We start from the raw sequence: 24,048 nt of genomic DNA on the forward strand, positions 1-24,048 counted from the left end.
ACCAGAGCAGAGAAGATTAGCTTTGTGCCACGAAACGGCAACAGTTATTCCTTCAATATTTACATTTTCTTTTGGCTAATAGACTTTTTAGTTTAATTCAGGTGATTTTCAGACCTCCATTGTTTTTAATACTTTAACCTCAGAGTCCTGCAGTATGACGGTAAAACTGCTTCGAACCCTCACCCTGAGTTTGACCCCAGAGAAAGTCGTCTGCCGTCTGAATATCATCAGCATCACAGCTGAGCGGTGTCTGCTGAAGCTATACTCCGACTGTATGTTCAACTGGATGTCATCACATCTCTCCAGTTTGATAGTCATTAAATTACCCGGGATCATTTTCCTGTGAGTCACATTATTATCTCATCCCCGCCGCCTGAGAGTGAATGGAAAGAGAAAATTGCTCGTGGTACGGCCTGCCTCTTCGCCCCGCGGTGCTCCATCTTCAGTCTCCTCTACTTTACTGGCTTCCACGTGCTTGTCAGCTCAGTTCAAGACTAATTTGACTGCAGATCCATCATTGGTGTATCTGAGTGTGTTGAGTCAGACTCATGCCAGACATCAACGCAGAGGGGGGACACAGGGAATGGTATCAAACCCAGCACCACAGGGAGCCCGCGAGAGTGAAAAAGGCGCTGAATTCTTACTCATTTCTGTCGCCTTGACAAATCCTGAGGTGTGTGTGCTGATTCTGTGGAAAGAGGACTCAGACAGGGTAAAGTAATGACAGGGAGATGCTGGTATTTCTTTTTTAAAGGAGCAGACTCGAAATGTAACAAACAGGGATGGAGGGAAAGATGCCAGGATGGAAATATCTCTGTTTACTGTGGTGGGTGGATTGGTAGCATATGAGAGGATGTGCGTAGGATGATAACAGAGTCTCTGTTTTTGGCACGTAGCTTTATGATTAGCTCATGAGCACTTAAAGCTGAGGGAGTTATTGTTAGCATTTATTAGTAAAGGCAATAAGCTAGCCCAGGGGTCTGCAATCTTTACAGTCCAAGAAGCCACTTAGCCCCAGCTCACCTGGATTAAAGTTTTACAGAGCCACAAAATCGACTTTACTTCAAATCTAGTGAATAGTTATCAAAGCAAGATGTTTTATTTATTTTTTTATTTATTTATTCTTTTCTATAAGTGATGTCAAAGTTAATTACTTTTAAAAAATTGCAAAATTTTCAAAATATTTTGAAAATTTAGAAAAGAAATTTTAAGAATTTGCAGAAATTTCAAAGAATTTTTTAAAAAAAAAATAGCAATAATTTATAGAAAAATTAAAAATTAGCAAAAATTTCAATTAAAAAAATCAGAAAATTTTAAGGAAATTGAAAAAAAAATGCAAATATTTCAAAGAAGTTTTTTAAATTTGCAAAAAAATTCAAGAAAATTTTAGAAATAAGCAAAAATTTCCAAGAAATTTTAAAAATTAGCAAAAAAAAATCAAGAAAATTTTGGAAATTAGTAAAAATTTCAAAGAAATTTTTAAAATTTGCAAAAAAATAATAATAATAGTAAAGAGATTTAAAAAATTTCCCCTCAATTTTTTTTTTTAAATTAACTTTAAACAATTTGCTAGAATCTTGGAAAAAAAAATCAAATTGTCATTAAGATGTTGTGAAGAAAAACTTAAACTTAAAAATTTTCCAAAAAAAAAGAAAAATCTGAAGTTGTAATTATTGAGAAAAAAAAACAGTTTACAATTTCGAATTTCAAAAAATTTGCAAAACTAAAGAAGAAAAATTAATGTTTTCAAAAATGTAGCAGATTTTTGAAAGAATACTTGATTTTTATTACATAAATTGATTATCTTACCCATCATTTTTTGTTGTTTGTTAATGTCTTGCCACATATCAACCATGTATATTAATCTGGCACATTATTAGTTAAATGAATCCATCCACACAGAATTAAAATCTGTATTTTCTTCCAGATTAGTCTTTTTGTAGATGTAGTTATCTTCCCAGGGCTGTAAAACTTGAGGTTAGCCACAGGTGCATGAAAAGTTCGTGGGCTGTTGACGTTGTAGGAGGTGAAGTAGAGCGGAGCCACTGCAAAGCAGTCAAAGGGCCGCATGAGGCTCCAGAGCCGCAGGTTGCAGACCCCTGCATCAGATTGATTGGAAACACCACCACAAGCCTGCTCTGCATAGGTTCTGCGATCCCACAGAGGGCTCAGTGTGAGACGTGTTTATAAAGGGATCCCACTGAAACCAGCAGAACGCTATGCATAACACAATCTTTGTGGTCTGTCTGAGGTTGGGCTGCCCTTCACCGCAGATCTGATTCCAGATTACTGAGACACAGACACTACAGTGAATCATAAGCAGGACAGACAAATACCTGACCCCATTTCAGCAATTATGGCCAATGGCTGCCGCCCTAAAACAACTATTTAGGATTGGAGGGAAAAACAAAGCTCTAGGATTTCTTTCATCTCTGTCTCCCTCTCCGGCTCTCTCCGCCTGCCAGTGGAAGTGGAGTACGCCAAAAAGAATGTGGGCAACAACCCGTAAAATAGATACACGCAGGAGTAATGGATGCGAGCACACATACAAAAACAAGGTTTAATTCAGGGACATACCCCTCAATGTGTTTCATTAGGCAAACAATAAGTCTTTCAGCGGGCCAATCATAAAAGAGCGCAGCCAGGCTATGAACATTGCTTATTAAAATGTGCTCAAAGAAAGCCTTGTTTTCCACTCGCCATCGCCATCCAAGCCCATGTCTGTTTGTACGGCTCCCCGCACGTCGGAGCTGCTTTTATTTCACTTGGACTGAAGTCTCCCCAATAAAACGTACTGATATTTCTCCAGCTAACGAGCTTTCCCTTCATTTCTGATATGGCTGTGTTGACTTGAAACTGCCTGAAGTGTAATTTTTAATCGCTGGGGTCAGCAGATGAAAAGAGATTTTATGGCATGTCAGTTACATAACGCCTGATTTGGTTTGGAGACTGTTTCATGAGGCGAATACCTTTTACTGAACAGTTTTCCTCACAAAACTTCACACGTCATTTCTAAAACAATGTCAACAGAGAGAGTATATATAGTACTAGAAAAGCAATTTCTGAAGAAATTGCGCTGTGAATGCAGAATGCTGAAGCAGCTTGCGCTGAACTGCTAATGCAAAATGCTGAACATGAATGACTGAAGATATGTCTGAAAATGGCTGAATGAAGTCTTAATTAACTCGCGCTGAAATGCTAAAGCAGAAGCTGAACATGAATGACTGAAGATGTGTCTGAAAATGGTTGAATGAAGTCATGCAAGGCTTGCACTGAAATGCTAATGCAGAACGCTGAACATGAATGACTGAAGATTTGTCTTAAAATGGTTGAATGAAGTCTTGAAAAGCTTGTGCTCAACTGCTGATGTAGAATGCTGATCATGAATGACTGAGGATATGTCTGAAAATTGTTTTAAAAACTCCTGTAAAAGCTTGCGCTCAACTGCTAATGCAGAATGCTGAACATGAATGAATGAGGATATGTCTGAAAATTGTTTTAAGAACTCCTGGAAAGCTTGCACTGAAATGCTAATGCAGAATGCTGAATTAGCCTGCCATGAACTCTTGGATGAAAGGAAATAAATGGTCGAATAAATGGAATGGATGAAGGAATTTAAAGTTGAAATTGTTGCGTCTATTCAAAAATTAAAGGAATGTATCAAATTTTAAAGAACATTGATGGAAATAATGACCTGACTGAGGGTAAATGTAAGTCGGCGTTCTTAAACCCTGTTAAAATGTAATCCTGTGTGTCCTGTGTGTGAGTTTTTTAACCATGTAAGCCTGTAGGCTGAGGCCCATCTGAAGCCAGATGTTGCCATGGTGATCATTGTTTACCAACTGCCATCAGAGAGCTGGTGGAGTCTGTTGATTCCCAACACATTCCCTTTGAAATCAGGGTGTAAAGGTGCTTGCAATTCTGACAAAAAGAATGATGAAGAAGCATGAATCAGTGTAATCTAAAATAGGATTTAAAAGTTTGACTGGCTGAATCAATTCAGGAATTAAAGGAAGGAATTTAAATTTAAAGAAAAAAATCTGGGAAAATAAGGAGCTGACTCAGGGAAATGAAAGTCAAATGCTGTTAAAGTGTGATACTTTCTGCCCTGTGTGTGTGTGTGTGTGTGTGTGTGTGTGTGTGTGTGTGTGTGTGTGTGTGTGTGTGTGTGTGTGTGTGTTCAATCATGTAAACCTGTCTGCTGAGGCTTATCTGAAGCCAGATTTTACATTGGTGATCAATGATAAATTAACAGACACATGCTTGTCTTTGTTCCTGGATGTTTTGATGAGTTACTAAAAACAGCTGCATGAGATGAAAGGTTTCCACGGTGACCAGCTCGTCAAGGGCAGCAGGTGCAGGTGCACAACTTTGCCCTTGTTACAGTAATTTTATGAAGATTTTGTGGCAAAGCAAGAGTCCGAATCTCCTGTCACCTTGCCAAAACCGTGAGGGCTAGAATAAAAATGAACACACCGTAGGAATCCTGAGACCCAGAGGAAGCTGTTGATCTAAATTTCATGCATGGAGGTCAAGAAACAAACCCACGAGAGCGATAGATAGATGAGGGAAAATTTACTGATCTCTGAGAAAACCCCTCAGGAATTAACATGGAGGTATATGGGGATTTTTTTTAACTTCTCATGACAGTTGGCCATTTTGTGAAAAAGTGCTCCATCCTTTTGCTTTAAAAACCACTTTGTCAGAAGCAGGACAAGACTACTTACATGCTGAGGGCTTATTTGTGTTGATAGCTCAAAAAATATGGCCAAGAGAGCAGTTTACCCAGAAGTTTCTCAGGTCTTGTTTCCCCCTCTCCCTGCTCTGTCGTTTGAATCTCCCACTCTGAGCCAAAACATTCCGTCCAATACACACCAATGTTAAACGGCTCGAAGAGCTGAAATGCATCATGACCTTTGAAGGGTCATTGTGAAGAAACTATGAATGCTAGGAAACATTTGAAACCCACTGAATGAAGCCAAAAGATAGCTGAATATTTTGAAGTTTGAATGGAGTTTGTAGCTGAATGTATGACTGAATGAGGAGGGTTTGAAGCAGGCTGAGAAAATGTCCTGAAGGGAGAAAATTTTGAAAATTCCCCATTCATCTCTATGTGACCAAAATTTCGTAAATCGTCGTATATCTCGGAAATTATTCGTGAAAAGTTTCTGAAAAGTCATAGCCCCCTTGTCCCCACTGAAACACACGTTTTGAAGTTTGAACGGTGAAAATCGGTTGAAGTTTGCCTGAGTTTTAGCGGTCCAAAAAAGCGGGCGGAAGAATGAAGAAGAAGAAGAAGAAGAAGAAGAAGAAGAAGAAGAAGAATAAATTTTTTTGTCACAGAAGAACATATACTGTGAATGCATTGCTGCATTCACAGCAAATATGAAGGATAATATGTCCAGCACCTTTGAGCCCAATGAGGAGGCACTAGCTCAGAGTCTGCAACCTGCAGCTCGACTTCTTTGCAGTGGCTCCTTGTAGCTTTAAAAGTATCAATAAAAATAAAGACATTTTTGTTTTTCTCACAGTGGATATTGATTGCCACTTGTGACTGACCCAAGTTTTACAGCCCTGGTAGGATAAATAAAATTCACTAAAAGACATATCTGGAAAAAAATACAGATTTTAATTCTGTGTGGATGGATTCATTTAACTAATAAAGTGCTGGCTTAATATAAATGCTTGATATGTGGCAAGACATTAGCAAACAACAAAAATGATGAGTTTATCAATATTATCAATAAATGGCATCCAAATAAAGAATTCTTGAAAAAATTAAAAAGAGTTGCAAATTTTGAAAGTTTTAATTATTTTACGTTTTGGTAAATTAATAATTTAAAATATTTAATTTTTTGTGAATTTTTAAAAATTTCAATCATTGTTAAATTGTTGCAAGTTTTTGCATTTTGCAATTTTTTTTAAATTAATTTTTTTCAAAAAATTCAATAATTTTCACAAATTTATTAAATTTCAATTATTTAAAAATATATATATTTTTTAATTTTGAAACGTCCTTTTTTAAAATTTTAATTGTTTTGAAATCTTTGAAAATTTTCTTTATCTAGTTTTTGAAATGTTTTTTTTTTTTAAAAACTCAATATTTTTTCGCAAATTTATTTAATTTTAATTATTTAAAATTTTTGCTTTTTTAATCATTTATTTTAAATTTCAGTTGCTCTCAAATCTTTGAATTTTTTTAACAAATTTCATTTTTTTTTTTTTTTTTCAATTTTTTTTGTTTTCAAAATTACATTTTTCTTAACATTCAAACTTTTTGGAAAATTTTAAACGTTTTATAAGCAATAAACTATCACATCTCAAACACAATTTTATAAATTAAAAAAATCCAAGTTTTTGGTAATTATTTACTAGATTTTTACTATTGAATATTTAAATATTGTTGACTTTATTGTCAAGAAAAAGTAGATTTTGTGGCTTTATAATGACTTTAATTGAGGTGAGTTGAGGTTAAATGGCTCCTTAGAAAGTAAAGGTTGCCGACCCCTGCTCTAACTGTAAATATATTGTATGGTTTTATCCAGGAGGGCGGAAATGAGAAATATGTCCAACAATAATAGATGTTCATGCATTAGAGGAACATTTGTAGTGAAGTGGTTCAGGCTCAAATTGTGTTTATTCTTTTACATTGATGGATGAAATGACTAATGTTGTAGCGTTAAAGCACCATTTCTTTCACTCATGTTACATGCTTCACTGTAACATATAATCATCATATAGCAGAACATGAAGCAGGGGTAATAAATGAGTATTAATAGCAGGAAAAAAAAAAGTGTAATTACGCCCCTCTCTGTGGCGCTATTCTAAAACGACTCTGAGCTGTTGTGGTTTTGCGAGAATTCCTTGCAGTCTTTACTCTGCTCTCAAATAGCAGCGGGTTACGGAGGCTGCGAGCAGGGGTCAAAGTTCACAGCCGATGGCTTTACGTACTCTGAGCAGGAACAGTCAGTCCTCTGGCTGAGCGTGTTCTGCACATGAATACCTCTGAACAGTTAATTGATGCCATGGCAACAGGACAGAGAGGGGAAGTGACATGAGGTGAGTTCTTCACAGGAAGGGGATCCTGCGTGGTGACAGAGAAAGTGTGTGTGTGAGAGAGAGGGCTGTAAGTGTGTATGTAGGTAAACTTTCTGAAGCCGTTCGGTGACAAAAGCACTCTTGTGCGGCTGGATTGGGGGAAAGTTACTGGCGAGATCATAATCTAAGTCACACCACAGAGAGGCAGGGGGCTGGAGCTCTGGAGGGAATGCTGTGTGTTGGAGCTGTTACTGCATCTTTTCCTCACTTTGGTTGTAAACAGTCAGGTTAAAGAGGTTTAAGATGAATGGAGATTCAAGTGGAATGTCTGTTTAACTAATCCACAACAGAGGAAAGAGTTTAAGGTTGAAACTTTGAAGCTAGCAGTACTTGGCAGTCGTGTTTCAAGAGAAATCGCTCAAGTTCAGCTGTTACTGGCTAAATGCTACTTAAAAAACAAATAATACAAAAGCCTTAAGGCCAGGCAGTGAAGCCTTTCCTTCTAGTGATATAAATCAAGTCTTATTGGTCATGTTTACAAAGTATCACATGGCTTCAGGATCAGTTAATTTGTAGGGACTGGATGCCCCCTCTTTAAGCCGGAGTGTATTGAGGAAAAAACATCCAGTCCATTGACAGATTTTGTTAAACAGTAATGAACACCAGGAAAAATGAAAGTCAAAATATGATTCTGATGAGAATATAATCGGCTGGGATATCCTGCGCAGGCCTCTGAGGGGATTGCATCATCGCAGTGTGCCTGCTGTGGTGATGTTATCTGGGACAGCTGCGTAGGGGGCGGGGCCAGAGTCCCGGCTCTCTGAGCGCCAAGAGGCAGCCAGTTGCCAGCAGAGACCCACCTGCCCCGCATGTCCATTTCTCCTCTAAACCCCTCAAAGGGATTCCCTGAGTCCTCCTCTGTGTCCGCTGGCCCCCTGCTCTTTGAAGCCATGATCCTGTGTGTTTTCATGGCATTGAGGTCATTATCCTATGGTCGTGTCGTCTCATGTGCTTGATCCAAAAGTTTGTTTGAAGTTTTGCAGGGAACTCTTAATGTAACTATTGGTCACAGGCCAAACATATTAGATCTATTTAAACCGGGGCAATTACAACGACCAATGATGATCCCCACCAATCACTGCTGGAGTCTATTTGTGAATCCGGTTTTCAGATAAGTCGACGTTAAATGTAAAGGGACATCAGCATCAACGCTTGGCGGTAGCTGGCATGCACATGGCAGTGCCACTAATTCAATTAAAAGCCCTTGAAGAAGAAGCAGCCCAGCCCAACTTAATACCACCAATTAGGGGTTGCTTTGCCATCTGACCAGAATCCCACACCCCATTTGTGTGATTCATACGGGAAAATATGCCTCTTTGTCCTCGAGGTCAACCAACTCTTTGGAAAAGCTGGCGCGAGGTCAGGAAACAGTAGTTGAGGGTGTAGGAGTGGGAACAGAGGCGGTAGGGCTCAGCTAGATAAGCCAGAGCATGAGGTCATGTTGAAAGGGAACTTTAGTTATGACAACGTCTTAAGAACAAAACAGCTGGTCTCAAAGTCTCAGGGTCTCAAATACCTGTTTTTCTGCTGCAGGCTATACGTCTGCCTTTCATTTTATTTTCTCTAATCCCTCGCTCTGTCCGAACGTCTCGATCCAGCTCGTTGATGGTCGATGGCTGCTTGCCATGAATCTGGTTTCTTGCCACTGTGGTAATGAAACAAAGAGGGTGACTCCTGCTCTAACCTAAGTGTCATTCGAAATTTTTTGCTTTGATTATGTTCAAACTTAATCAAGATAAGTTTTTTTGTTAATTTTTTTTGTTTGTTTCATGGGGTGCAACCTAAAATGCTAGGCCATCTGCGCCCCATAAATTAAGATAGATAAAGTAAGGCAAATGCCCAGTGACATGTCTGTTATCAGAAATGAATGGACGGCACCAACCACATGGAAATTGCAAAATTATTTTGAAAATTTTGCAATTGCAATCTTTTTTTGAAAATTTAGAAAACAAAATTAAATTGTAAATTTTTTTTTATTATTATTATTTTTTGATAATTCAATTTTTGGAGATTGTTTGTAATTTTTGAATTTTCAAAGAGTTTTGTGTTTTTTGTAAATTTTTGATAATTCAATTTTTTTAGATTTTTTAACAATTTTTGAATTTTCAAAGTTTTGTATTTTTTGTAAATTTTGATGATTCAATTTTTTTAGTTTTTTTTTTGTAATTTTTGAATTTTTGAATTTTCAAAGAGTTTTGTGTTTTTTTGTAAATGTTTAATAATTCATTTCTTTATAATTTTTGTAATTTTTGAACTTTTGAATTTTCAGAGTTTTGTGTTTTTTTGTAAATGTTTGATAATTCATTTTTTTTAGATTTTTTTTCATAATTTTTCAATTTTCAAAGAGTTTTGAATTTTCTCGTAGTTTTTTAAAAAAAAATTTTTTAAATTTTTTGCAATTTTATAATTTCTTGAAATTTTAGCTTATGTAATTATCATTTTTGATTTTACAAATTAAATATCAAATTAAAAATAAAAAATTGAATAAAAAACTAAAACATCACAAGTACAATATCAAAAATAATTAAAAAAAACCTTCTCATTTTGATAATCACTAACTAGATTTTAATGATGCATAGAATTTTGATTTTTAACATACCGTCTATGCCGTTATTTTGAAGGTAAAATAGATTTTGAGGCTCTGGAATGACTTTAATCCAGCAGAGGCAAACTTGCTCCAGTGAAAGTAAAGGTTGCAGACCTTTGACCCAGACCATGGTGTAATATGATTTTCAGGATCTCCAATTCTGAGGAGATGGTTAAGTGTAGCTGTTTTAAAAAGATAAGGTTTTACAAGCTCTTGTGTGTATATTGGGACAATAAAGTTCTATTCTATTCTATTGTATTCTACAACGGTTTGCGGTTTGATGCCTGGTTATGCCAAATAAGGATCTATTTGATGTAAAATGGATTGAATTGGTTATTTGGATAATCAGTTGTACTTGTGTGTATCAGTCACAGGGGATCCCAGCTAGCTCATCCCCTCTGTTCAGGAAGACCTGGACTCTCAAAATGACCAAAATCACTTGCTAGTCCACGTCTCTGTGAGGGTTGATGAATCTACAGCTGATTTATCAACAAAAAGGCAGAGCAGACCAGCATCGCCTCTGACTGATGCACTACTGTAAACATATACAGCACATCAACTGGACAAGTCTTTGTGTTTACCAAAAGAAGGGATTTATGAAGCGTGTACTTTGGATGCCTTATCTCCTGTTTAAGAAGGGGACATGGTGTTCTGGGTAAGGTACCTTTTGGACTGTCCCAGAGATCTCCAGAGAGTTTAAGTCCATGATGCAGGAAACATCTTGGTCCATTTCCATCCTTTGAGTAATCGATGTCTCAAATCTAGACGCGACAGGACGCTCTCAGACCTGCTGTCCTCTTTGTTTAGTCGAGCTGTCTACCCGTCAGGTACATATGGAGTCTTAATTTATCTGACTGCCAAAAGCTGAGCACGGGACATCTCGCCAATTTGGCAATTAAATTAGACCTAACTGGACGCATCACCACCCTGTCGTCCATCTACGTCACCGCTCAGTAACCAAAGCTAACGGCATGAACCCTCGTGTAGGATTTCATCAGTTTTATCAAAGCCTTATGTGAGCTGTTATTTCTTCAGCATCTCACATAAACTGACGACAGTGATGGCAAAAACAAGCTTTGTGCTTGAGTAGCAGGGTGCACCCCAGTAGTCCGAGCTCTCCTGATCCAACCATCCCTGCAGCTTGTCTCCAACAGAGCTCACCATGGAGACTAAAACACTTTTTGGCTCAGGTTGAGAGCACATCTATGTATGTGTGCAAGTGTGTATGAGTCATTATTAGGAACATTTTATCATTTCATAATGGAATGGAAACAGCATGTGTATGGGATTAAAGCTGCACAATGCTTGGGCATCATTTGTATTAATCCTCTGTCATTTGAAAGACGTGCTCAGGCAGAACCAGTCGGAAATTAGTCGAATGTGCATTTTACTGTTCAGTCTGCTTTTAGGATACACTCTCTGTTTCCTCCTTTTTGGCTGCGTTTATGAAAACCTTTGCTCAGTAAGTTGTGAGAATTTGCATCACATACTCCTCGGTGCTGCAGCAGTGTTCATCTGTGAACCCAGCTCTTTGATAGAGAATATTATTACGTCCTGATTAGTCCCCACTGCTACAACCGCAATATTGCAATGCTGAGTCTCATCAAATGTGTCCCGCGCTAGAGTGGAAGAAATATTACATTTCCTGTTTTTAATTTTGAACGAAAAGTTGAGCTGGGACATTGGCAGCCCAGTAGAGGAGATTAAAATGTGTGTGACTTCACTTTTTTTTATTCCTGTGAAAAAGATTTGGAGAAAATTAGGCAGGAAGTATGCGGCTTTCCCTGAAACCTAATGTTTCCTGTGGGAGCTGCAGCATTGTTACGCAGTTTATCAACTTCTTGGGCTGCATTTCCAGCGAGTACTCCAGCAAAACTCAGTTAATGTTTTCGTTAAAAGGAAAGACAACTGCTGAAATATTTAAGCATGGACGAACAGTCGTACTATCTGGTTTTTCTAAGCTTGACTTAACTGTAGATAATAAATCCACAGTGTGAATGTTTGTCCCTGTGTGTGTGTGAACAATTACACTGCATATCTGAAAAGCTGCACTGCCATGTCCTGTATGCTAACCAGATGTTTATATCCTCAGAACTACACTTCAGGAGCGCCATTCAACCATTTATTAAAGCCCTGAAAATTAATAGGGTGTCCCTCATTAGCGATGATGTCAGAATATTCAGAGGAACGAAACAGACAACAGTTAGTGAAAACAGTTGGACTCTGAGGTTTGGTGGATTCAGAGCACAGAAAGAAGAAAACCCAGTCTTTAACAAAGTTCGGACATCAACACAGACATCTTCTAAATTGTAACTTAAATGTCGCCAATTTTTATTTCAATCACTTTCATCTCGTCCCTCATACTTGTTTCACTTCCACTGTCAAGGTTTCATCCCTTTATAATCTGTGTGTGTGTGTTACATATTCAATTTTCCCGCCTTTAGCGAGTCACATGACCAACTGCACGGAACTCTCAATCAGTGAGTGACATCATCACCAACTACTTCCCTCTCAGGAATCAAATAAACTGAATTTTTGAAACGTCTCCTTAAAGATGCCACAATTTTGACCACATCTCTCTAAAATCAGATATTTTTGTAGCAAATTTTGTCGGGAACCTATTTATGTAATTTGTCAAAGCTGTACCACTTTTACTTTTTTGTGTAGAGGCCAAACTGCTGCAGCACGTTCTATCATTCTACCATTCATTCTAATAGGGGGAGCTGAAAAAGCTTGTTAGCGGTTCACCGACTTTGAGGGCTCGTCATTCAAAAACTGCTTGAGAAACAAAAAAATCCTGAATATATTTTGTAAAGCAGGGTTCACTCTGTCACCTGAGCAAATTTCAAGCCAATACCATGGATGGCCTAGAAGAAGATAACTTTTGTTTGAGGCACAAAAATTAAGCCGGATTTTATTTTAAAGGCAAATTGCTGGCTTCCTGTGTGAGTTAGGTCAGGGGTGTCTGCATATAATTTGTGCATCTCAGTGAGACGAACATTTTGATGTTGGTGAGATCACTCTAAGACATTTATACTGCCATTGAGAGCCATTTTAGTGTGCCTAGGTGGCGCTAGAGAGCACATGTTGGTGGTCAATTTTTGTACTATATCAAATTTTATGCCGAATCTGAGGTATGTGCTAAATTTTTTGAGTTGTTTAGCATGTTTAGGGTGTCAAATTATGTTTCAAGAGCGGACAGAAAAAAGTACAAAAATGTCTTCTCTGATCGTATCAAATCATCCAATGTGTCTGTTTCAAACTTACAATCCCCAAAAAAAAGAGGTACAATAAAGCACCAATTTATCTGGCCTAATCTCACAAAGTTAATTGTGTATTTCAGTAGAACAAGAAAGGAGAGTATCATCTGCATAAAGACGGATGCTAAAGTCGCTAATTGGAGAGACATTATTATCAAAGTGTTGTGAGTTCAAGCTGAAGCTTTAAACCTGTCAGTGGTTTTATTCTGTCCATTTCTTCTTCTACCATCAAGGTCGGAGTCGGGGATCTCCAGATTCACCCACCGTCTCTCCCTCAAAGAGCGTGTGTCCAAGACTGAGAAGACAGCCTCAGACAGACCCTCGTCCTACAGGAGACGTTCTCTGAGTGTGGACTGGTAAGACCAAAAGCTATCTTTATTCATGTCTGTTTATCATCTTTGGAAACTGAAGGTAAAGCAGTGAACTTTGAGAAATGTTATGCAGTAGTGGATGTTTTTGAAAGCAGCATCTGAGTCAAAATATGCATGATGAGAGAAATAGATCTGCACCCAGGCCTTGCTGTGTAGTGGATTGGGGAGGATTGGGGGGGCTGGTGTTTGGGGCGTGGGCAGAGAGTGAGCCGAGTGGTGATAGGCTCCTGCTCCATCTCTGCGTCTGGGTTTCGTTGAAGAGCGCCAAGCAGCTCCAGTGGCGCCGGCTCATCTTGCTCTTGTAAAGCTCCAGTCCTCAGGCAGCTGATGAAAGGAGTTTGAAAGCTTTCCATCACAAGGGCTGCCTTCCCGGTCCCCACCCATGGGACTCTTTCCCAGTCTCCCCTCTCGCTGCTCGGCCTCTGCTTGGTTATCTACCCATCCATCCTGCCGTGCGTCCGTCCATCTGGCATCCCCCCCTCCAGCTTCCTGCTATGTGTTCTTGGCTGGTCTTTCATGCTTTGCTCACCAGTGGGAAAATAGACCTGGATTAAAGCGGATCTCACACTTCCCTTGCACTTAATTTGGTCAAGCAAAAAATGTCCAAACAGTCACGGGTTTCAAAGTGTTTCCAGCTTTCTAATTGCTGCGCAGACTACAGTAGCTGCTCAGTCGAGTTACTTTGCGGTTTCTGGAGTTACAGGTGTGGGATTCTCTGAGGTCCCATCGAATCATGCTAACACCCAGTGTGAGGTCTTACGAGGTCTTTTGTCGGCCTTACGAGACCCACTGTGTGGTCTTGGACTGATGTTGCGTTGTGTGGTCTGCCAGTAGAAATGTGGTGTTAAGTGTGTGAGCGTTGGGAGCGTTGTGTGCAGTGTGAGGTCCTTCACTTTAACAGCTCCGTGTTTTCCTCCCATGCTGCCGGAGAGGGGGACCTGGCCTTTAAAGTTCAGGTCCTGATTGATGTAGTCTGGTTTTAATGAAATGCAGTGGGTAGATTGGACATGCTCGTTTAGGAGAGCGCCGGTGGGGGGGCTCGGCTACAGCTGGATTCTGACTTTCTCCGTGGCGAGCCGCCGTTACAGGAGTGTGACTGGCCTTTTGTGACATAATAAACAAGGAACCTGGGAGGAGAGAGTCAAGGTTGTGGGTTGAGTCAGGATGCTGGGAGGTGAAACAAGGTCGGGCCGGCTCCTGACGAGACCAGTGCTGCTCCTCTGGAATGCAGAGTCATCGTGGTGGTCAGAGGGAAAACACATGTGCACGAAGCATCGATTGAAAACATCCCATGAGTCAGCTCGCTGCATTTTTAACATTGTTGGACATCTGAAGCGCTTCCTGTAGTCCCATTTTCTAGCTGTGTTATCATTCTGCATAATTTATCTGGCTACAGCAAAATGACATGATAGCGCCGACATTAAATACTTGACAAACAGGTCAAAATATGGAAGCCAAGTTCTGCCAGTGTAAAAAACAATAATTTTAAAAAAAGTCAAAATTATGAGATAAAAAGGTCAAGAATATGGGATAAAAATGCATAACTGTAGAATAAAAGGTCATAATTATAAGATTTAAAAAAAAATCAAAGTTTTATAATAAAAAATATAAATATGAATATAGAATATAAAAAAATTGAGATAAAAAGTTGAAATTTTGAGACAAAAGACATTATTGTGAGATTAAAAAATTAGACATTTTGATACTCAAGTCATAATTATGAGGTGAACAGTCAAAATTGTGAAAAAAAAAGTTAATTTAAAAAATAGAAATTCAAAACTATGAGAAGTAAGTCATTATGAGATAAAAATCAAAATTTTGAAATAAAAGGTATAAATAAGAAATTTAAAGAAATCTAGTTTTTTTAATTATGAATTTATTAATTATGAGATAATACAAATAAAAGTGTTGAGATAAAAATAAAAAAGGGTTAGAGATAAAAAGGTTGAAAATTTTAGACAAGTCATTTTTGTGCGATTAAAAAAAATCATAATTTTGATACTCATGTCATTATTAAGCGATGGAAAGTCAAAATTGTGAGAAAAAAGTCATTATGAGATTAAAAAAATTAAAATTTAGAGATAAAATTAAGAAATAATTTAGAGATAATTTTGGGCTTTAAAGAAAAAATCTAAATCTAAAAATCTAAATCTTTAAAAATCTAAATGTTATGACAAACAGTCATAATTATAAGATAATAAAAAATCAAAATTACGAGATGAAAGGTTGAAATTTTGGGTAAAAAGTCATTTTTGTCAGATTAATAATCAAAAATTTAAAATTCAAGTCATAATTATGAGATGAAAAGGCAAAATTTTGAGATGAAAGTCAAAATTGTAAGATTAAAAAGTCATATTAAAAAGATAGAAAGTCAAAATTATGAGAAAAAGCTGATATGACATTCAAAGAATTGAAATTTTGAGATAAAGGGGATAATCATGGTATTTAAAAAAAAAAACTAAATGTGACAAAAATGTGACTCTGTAAGTTTGACAAAAAGTCAGAATTATGAGACTACAAAACTCAAAACTAGGAGATAAAAATTTGAAATTATTTGGTAAAAAGTCATTGTTTTGAGATAAAGTTGAAACTATTAGATACAAAAGTCATAATTCATGAATTCAACTTTTTAATCTTATCACTATAATTTTTTAAAATATTTTTTTAATAACTTTTTAGCTCATAATTTTTGTTTTCTTTAATTGGCAGAAATGGGCCTCCATACACAAACTGAAAACCTAACTTGCAAAAAAAAAACTCAGATTGAAACCTGCAGTTGCATTTTTTCCATTTTTGTCTGTTTTCTTTTTTCCAGTCTGTTTCAATTTATTCATAGCGAGTCCTCTGTGCCCTGAGACGGAGGCTGAGAGGCGGTTAAAGAAGCTCTCACTGGAATGCGTTTGTCTTTAATGAAAGTGAAATGTGGAAAATGTAGGGTTATCCACCAATACGTCTGGAAACCTCCCAGCAGCACTCAGCAATAAAGCAGTCTCAGGTGACTTAACACTTTGCTATCTATTTAGTGGGCCGCTGCCGTTTATGTCGATTCCAGTCAGATACCCAAACAAAGTGGGGCTATTAAGGGAATTCTCAGCAGCGGCGGCTCGTATACAAGCTTGAAACAGGAGGCGTTTTGTAGCTCTATCAAAGTTTGTAAGAGCTGGCAGGGCCGTGGGGGGAATGCGATAATAAAAGATAATGGCAGTGTTATTGTTATTAGTAATCAAAGTAAAAGGCCTCTAGGGTTTGAGTGGAGGAAAAGTAGAGAAAACAGAGAGCAGGAGGGTGTTAAAGGGAAAAAGGAGGGGGGGTTTCTCCTTGTTAAGACATGTTTTGATCCCAGAAATCATTAGTGTTGGAAATTACAACGTATATGTGACGTAATACGGAGATTTCTCTTTTGAGAGCAGAAATAAAAGAAAGTTTGGATCATTACGTCCATTTTACAGCCTTTTTAATCCGACTGCAGTCTTCTTCTCTGCAGGATTTCTACATTATAAAATAATTTCTGTGGTATCTGGACTGAATCTCTCAGCCAAACAAACGTCCTGCGCCTCATGCGGGAGACATCCTGCACTGACAGTACCTGGGTTATAAAGGGACACTGAGTCTGCTCCAGTAAATAAGTCTTTATTTCCACATCCTCTCGTGGTGACAGAGAGGTAGTTCCAGTCATACACCCTGGAGTACGATCTAGATTCAGCCACGCGTGACAGCCAAGCAGTTTTTATTTCCCAGAACAGCTCCCTGCTGCACGCCTGGAGAGGAAACTCTATACATAACTACTTAAACATCGACGAGCTGTACGGCGTTCAATGCTCGAACCAGGTGGAAATGGAAGTGGAGCTGGATGATTTCTTAATCTAGATGCTGACAGGGAAAGAGACCTCGCTTTTCTATAACTGATAAGAGGAAGTTACCATCTCTGTAATCCCAATGAGCTGCGCTCAAAGAGGAATCACCAAAGTCTGGGTGGAAAAGGAGGGCAATGCTCGAGAGGCCCGGGTGTAAAGTGGTTTTGGAGACTTTGCCACTCGCCTCATTTGGTTCTAATTTCATTTAATACTCCCAGCTCTTTCTTTTTCATCCTCTCTTCAGACTTTTCCTTTCTCCAGCGCCTGAGAGCTGTCAGTTCAAACCAGACGGACAAATGAGGCGGTTATAGATCGTCATAATTTTTCTTTTTAAGAATTCTGATCAGACTTTACCGTTAGAGACGGCGGAAGAATGGGATTGATCACTGCTTATTCTGGCGTGTGTGTGTGACGTCTTACTTTTGATTCGTGGCTGATTTAATATTACATCATCCTCAGATCCTCAGACTGTGTTTAAGGTTTAAAAGTTTGGACACACAGAGACTTGGAAGGTTTTGCAAAGAGGTTATAGTCGTAAGACAATCCCAGTCCAAATGTTACACTTACTGCAGCTCAGAAACCAGAACAGGCCTGGTTTTATTCCCGTCCCATGGAACTAGAAATCAGAAGAAATGTGCAAAGTTTCAGTCTAGATTGGGCCAAAACATAGGCTACATCAGAAATATTTCACTAGTCCATCTGGGTAGCAGCTCTTAGGATTAGTTTTCAGAGGTGGGACCTTTCAAAAAATCAGCAGCTGGTGATTGGACGACCGTTCTGATTGGCACACCACCACAGACCAATCCATCAAGCCACGGAAATAATAGACGAACAACAACAGGAACACAAGAAACAGCTGTGATAATGGCGTTAGACGACTGCTGCTGTTTCTGTAAAATGAACTTAAGAATCAAAGGAACGCTGACAAGTTCAAAAGTCTGCTGACGTCACGTCTGCTCGTCACTTCTACAGCTCTCGCCTCTCTTCCCTGATTGGGTCGGTCAGAATTTAGCCGAGTAAAATCATTGGTCAATGGAGCCTGGCAAGATGGATCTGCAGGATTTCAGAAACTGGATCAGGCAGGTCCATCTGCTCTGCAAGGTCACTGGCAAGACATTAGAGAACAAGAAAAATTGATGAGTTGAGCTACATTATCAAGATATAGTATCAAATTCAAGGGAACCTGAAAAAAAATGAAAATTTTGCAAAATTGTTTAAAATTTTGATTGTTTTTAGATTTTTATACATTTTTGAAATTTTGACAAATTTCAGAAAATTCAAATTTTAAAAGTTTTGCGATTCTTTAAATTTCATTTTTTGTAATTAAGAATTTTTTGACAATTGTGCATTTTTTTAAATAATTTTTTCTCAAAATTCTAAATTGTTGAAAACAACAAAAATTGATGAGTTGAACTCCATTATCTGAAGTATCAAATTCAAGAAATTGACTTTTTTGCTAAATTGTTTGAAATTTTGATTAAGAAAAATATGAAATTTTGGAATTTCTACAAATTTCTGAAAATTCAAAACTTTTATATTTTTGCAGTTTTTTATTTCATTTTTTATTTTAACATTTTTGTCAATTTTGCAATTTTTTTAATATTCATTTTTTCTCAAAATTTCAGATAACAAAATAAATTGATGAGTTGAGCTACATTATCAATGTATATAGTATCAAATTCAAGGAAACCTTAAAAAAATGAAAATTTGCATAATTGTTTGAATTTTTTTTGTTTAAATTTTTGAATTTTTTACAAATTCCTCAAAATTCAACATTTTAAAATAAAATTTTTTTGCATTTGTTTGATGTTCATTTTTTTGTTATTTCCTCTTTTTGACAATTTTGCAATTTTTTAATGTTCTTTTTTTCTCAAATTTCAAAATTTCAAAAACGTTTAAACAGCGACTCACAGGAAACATCATGACACAATGTGTGTCTTTCTGCTTCTTCATCTTGTAACCATAGCAACAGCAACAGTAACAACAACAACAACAACAACAACAACAGCAACAACAACAACAGCAGCAGCAGCAGCAGCACAGTTAATTTCCTGTACTCAAAAGACCAAGATCCCTTGCAAACAGAACAGGAGTGTACATGACCAAATATTCAGGTTAGAAAAGGAGGAATCCAGGGGTAATTTTCAGGTTTTTAAATACATATTTGAGCAGATTCTGGTTTTAAAAAACGATTGTTGGTGTTTACATAGCCGTGTGTAACTGGATTATTGCTAATATTATGGATATGAAAGGGTTAATGACTGCATGTAGATGTAGTGACTGTTAATAACCAACATGAACGTGCCTGAAAGTTGCTTTGTTGTTGGAAGTAATGCAGTTGAGCAGTAATATATGTAACCTTCATTTTTGTGTTAATTTGCTTCATTTCTGTGAGCAACATCGAGACACACACACACACACACACACACACACACACACACACACACACATGCTCTTGAATGTATCACACACTCACGCACTGGATGCTGCGTGCTGCACTGAGGGAGATTTATGAGGCTGGCTCCCTCCTGTCCTGTGTGTCTCCGACTTGATACTCTGGTTTCCACTCCAAACCTCAACTCAGCGCACAGACACAGAGACAGGAGGGGGGAGGCTGGAGGAGAGGAGGGGGAGGCGAAGAAGTGGGATGTTAGAGGAGACTGAAATAGGTAAGAAGAGGAGGAGGAGGAGGAGGAGTGAGAATGATTGAGACTGAAGTGGATGAAAAGACGGATTGAAAAGTTGATGAAGAGAGACAGCCAGAGTGAGTGACGAAGAGCAAAGAAAACTGGACGGAGCGAGGAAAGAGAGAAGTTAGGGAATGAAAGTACAGGAGGAAAAAAAGCAGCTTAATGTAGAGTGTGTGAGAGTGTGTGTGTGTGTAGGTCAGAGGGTTAGCACGGCTCCATGTGTTGTGTATAAGCTGAAAAAAAGACAACCAAGGCAAACTGCACCTCTGTACCCAGTGTGTGTGTGTGTGTGTGTGTGTGAGGGCTGCGTTCAGGGTCAGAGGCAGACAGAAAATCAGCTGAGGACCCAGGAGGCTTGTGGTTTGAGACGACTCCTGGAAAATGGTGAACAGATCGAGATAGGAAGCTCAGGTAGTGCCGAGCTCCACGCCCACGTCATGCTCAAAGGAACAGGAGCGCGGCGAGGGCCAGTAGAGAGGAAGTCAGTGCACTCTTAGCCTCTCTTTATTTATGATTTCTTTCTCCCACTTCAAACTCAATCAGTCAACAAAGTTTCTCCCACAGTCTTTGTTCGACCTCTTCCTGCTAACACGTTTAACAGAGGACCATCAAACCAAAGGCGTCGTCATCGGGATGGATCTGTTTCTTTCACAATCCCAATTTTATCCATTAGCCCTTGGTTTTGCACGTGCAAGATCAGGGTGAAGGGTTACACAGTCCTTCGAAAACAAAGGGAGACTCAATGGAAACGAAAGGGTTTGACGAATTTCACAAGATACCCATTGTTGTTTTCAGGTATCCAGTCTTTTGCTACTCCACATTAGCATTAGCCATGTTTTTAATTGATCCAATTTGAATTGCGATTCTTTGGTATTTCCAATTTTTTGCAATTTTTTGTTTGCTTCTTTAACCCCAGACCAAGTGAAGAAGCGAAATGATGATGATGATGATGATGATGTTTACAGATTATATCACGAGCCTGGATTCTATAAATACACATCACATTGAGTCAGTTTGTAAGATTTATTCAGAGAATCTGACATCTCAACTTTTTCCAAATCCAACTTGTAAACAAAGACTAAGATTAAGGATATGATTTTAAAAAAAAAAACCTTGTTTTAATGATCCACCCAATGCCGCGATAGCAACAGCTACAGCGACACTGATGTGAGATCAGGTTGACAAATTTACAGCAAACAATCTGCATTTCATAAACGATTGATAAGCTGCATTCAGGAGCTGCATTAGCTACATTAGCTATGATAAGCTAACATTGCAGTATTCAGAAGCTACATTATATGGCTTCTGAGTACTGCAATGTTAGCATAACATTAGCTTAAGAAAGGAATATAGAATAGAATAGAAAAGAATAGAATAGAATTTTTTTGTCATTGCAGCAAGTACAACGACATTACAAAAGCCATTCGGTCAGTGCAAAATGGAGTGAGGTGCGAACATAAGTGAAAACAAGTAAAATAAGATATGAGATAAAAATAAAATAGAATAATAAAAATAAAAATATATAATAAATGTATAATGTATAATATATCTATAATAATATATCTATAATAATAATAATAATAATGATAATGATAATAATAATAATAATAAAAATAATTTAATAATAAATTATTATTATATGATTTAGTTATATAATAATGATAATAATAATAATAATAATAATAATAATAATAATAATAATAATAATAATAATAATAATAAAAATAATGATAATAATAATAAAAAATAATTTAATAATATATCATTATTAAATGATTTAGTTATATAATAATAATAATAATAATAAAACAACAATAATTAAAACAATAATAATGATAAAATAATAAACATATATTTAACAAATAAAGAATAAAAGAAATATTCAATTTTTTAATATTTAAATCTCTAAAAAGGACACAGCCATGAGCCGAAGTTGGACCTCCAGGCTCTCCAGTAGCACTACGTTAAAATCAGACGTGACTCTGAAGTGGAAATCACTGCATGGGTTAAAATGATCTTCAAAATATTTCCTGTAAACACAGTTTGTCACTGCCACTGTCATTGACAGTTTTAGCATCAAAAATATTTATCATAATAATGCAATACACCCTTTCTAATACAGTAAATGTTTATTTCTCATGAGTATTTTTTACTAGTGTAATTGGAATATCAATAACTTTCAAATATCCATCATCCAGGTTAGTTTCTCTAAATGCTCCAAAACTACAAAAACAAACATGCACGCACATGGTGATATATTGAGGCTGACAAAATTATTGAATTCATTTTATTTATTGAACGATTAATTGATTTATTGACTATTGTCCCAGGTCTATCCAGAATCCTCAGTGATTTCTGGTTTTACGACAGTGTGGCTCTGTAGTAGAAGAGTCCAGATGCTTAATGCTTTCAGTGCAAAGTATCAGGTGTAACCCTGTATCAGGCAGGAAAGGGTCAGCTCTTCACTTTCAGACTCCAGGAGCTCCACGCAGCGTGTATCCAACCAGCAGAGAGGTTGATCATATTCAGGATCACTACCCCCCCACCCGCGCTCCACCCTCCGTCTCATCCCAAATAAACAGCCGTGGGACTTTAAACATGGCGCCCGGCCGGCGTGTGACTGAGAGAATTGGCCAACTGGTGGCTTCAGTGGCCAGGGGTCGCCCCCACCCCTCTCCTCTCCCTGGCTGGGTGGGTGGCATATGGCGGCCCAGGCAGGGACCCCTTTGGTGTCTCACACACACACACACACTGAGAGACACAGAAGGCCTGGAGCCACCCAGGCTGGGCCCACGATCGCCGTGGGAGACATGGTGTCACCAACCCACTGACAGAGGAGGGGTGTGTGTGTGTTTGTGTCAGTGTGATCCCACCTTAGAACCCCCCCCTCCTGAGAACGCCGGCCGCCGCCCGCCGCCACATCCCCATGGTGACTCCGCTGTTGTCTCTGCTCATCAAAATTAGAGAGATTTACCTCTGCATACACACACACACTCACACACACACACACAGAGCCAACAGGTGGCAGGCCTTGCTCGGCCCAGCGGGAACACTTCAAAGGTTAAACATACAGCGGCCGCCCACTCTTTCTCTGCCGACGTCCCGAGGGAGCCGGAGAGAGTGAGAAGAAGAGGACAAGATAAAAGGGAGGACCAGAAATAGGAGAGATAAAGAGCGGCGAGCACGGTAGGAGCATGGTATGGAATGTACCTGGCGTCCGCCGCGTCTTCTGACTCCCCAATTACGCACACGCCTCACACTTCAAAGTCAGTCACGTATGAGCTGAAAGCATAAATAAAAGCAGGATGCCTCCAGGGTTTTCCACTTCACCCATGTTCTGACGAGGTGTGACTAAGAGCAGATGTGGAAAACGTAACCAAGGACGTATCACGATCAGAGAGAGCAGGGTGAGCAGCTCTAAACAAAGACAGGTCAGAAAAACGTTGTCCTGATAATCACATCCTCTGAGTGCATACACTGTTAAAAAAATGGTGATACACTAATGTCACTATCAGCACACACTGTACAGTGAGTGAATTCTTCTCTAACTGGGCAGTTTATAAGTTATTAAGATCGTTTGATTGTCCAATCAGAGACACAGCTCAGGTCATGTGGCTGCATTGCCAGATCGGCTCCATTTCAAGGTTTCAAGTACCACAGGTGATGTCGCGGAGGTTATGTCCATGTTTGATACAGTCTTTGGTCGCCACCATAAACTGTTTACAGAGTGGACAGCGTGGCTTCGCCATTTACCATCATACAGTTTTAGAGCCAAAATTCCCCAGTCACAGGCACCGCCATTGAAGCAGTTTGCACAGTCAAGACTGTGAGGGATTCTGGGAGAATTTGAGTGAAAAAAATACACAAGATCGTCAGCTGTCAATCGTTGTTGAAGGTGGCGTAAAACTAGGGATGGGTACTGAATTAGGTACTTTTACAGGTACCGACCAAATCCTGTCAAAAGTACCGGTTATCGATTCATGTAAAATCAAAAAGTACCATGTTTAGGTACCTAAACGCATCCTTGTGACTGTGAGGGAGTGGAAGAGTAGGTTATTTTCCATGCTGGACATGAACACAGCATTGCAAGGTTATATATTGAAGAGTAAATATGTCAAATTAAAAAAAAACTATACTTTATTATTAAACAAACTGATATTTTTTACCACATTGACACAAAAAAGTACT

The 24,048-nt window shown here is 38.3% G+C and overlaps 1 protein-coding gene across 3 annotated transcripts in view; it reads left to right on the forward strand.

The window, feature by feature from the left end:
- Positions 1-24,048, forward strand: part of ankfn1b (ankyrin repeat and fibronectin type III domain containing 1b) — a 212,083-nt gene that overhangs the window by 142,700 nt on the left and 45,335 nt on the right. For all 3 annotated transcript variants that reach the window (XM_074663682.1, XM_074663681.1, XM_074663683.1), the window contains one exon: positions 13,179-13,301. In XM_074663682.1, the coding sequence (XP_074519783.1) occupies positions 13,179-13,301 (123 nt within the window). The remainder of the gene's footprint in view (positions 1-13,178; positions 13,302-24,048) is intronic.

The sequence above is a fragment of the Halichoeres trimaculatus genome, unplaced genomic scaffold (assembly GCF_033239565.1).
Source record: "Halichoeres trimaculatus isolate MK-OKI-2021-1 unplaced genomic scaffold, fHalTri1.1 fHalTri1_scaffold_23, whole genome shotgun sequence".
NCBI classification, from domain to species: domain Eukaryota; kingdom Metazoa; phylum Chordata; class Actinopteri; order Labriformes; family Labridae; genus Halichoeres; species Halichoeres trimaculatus.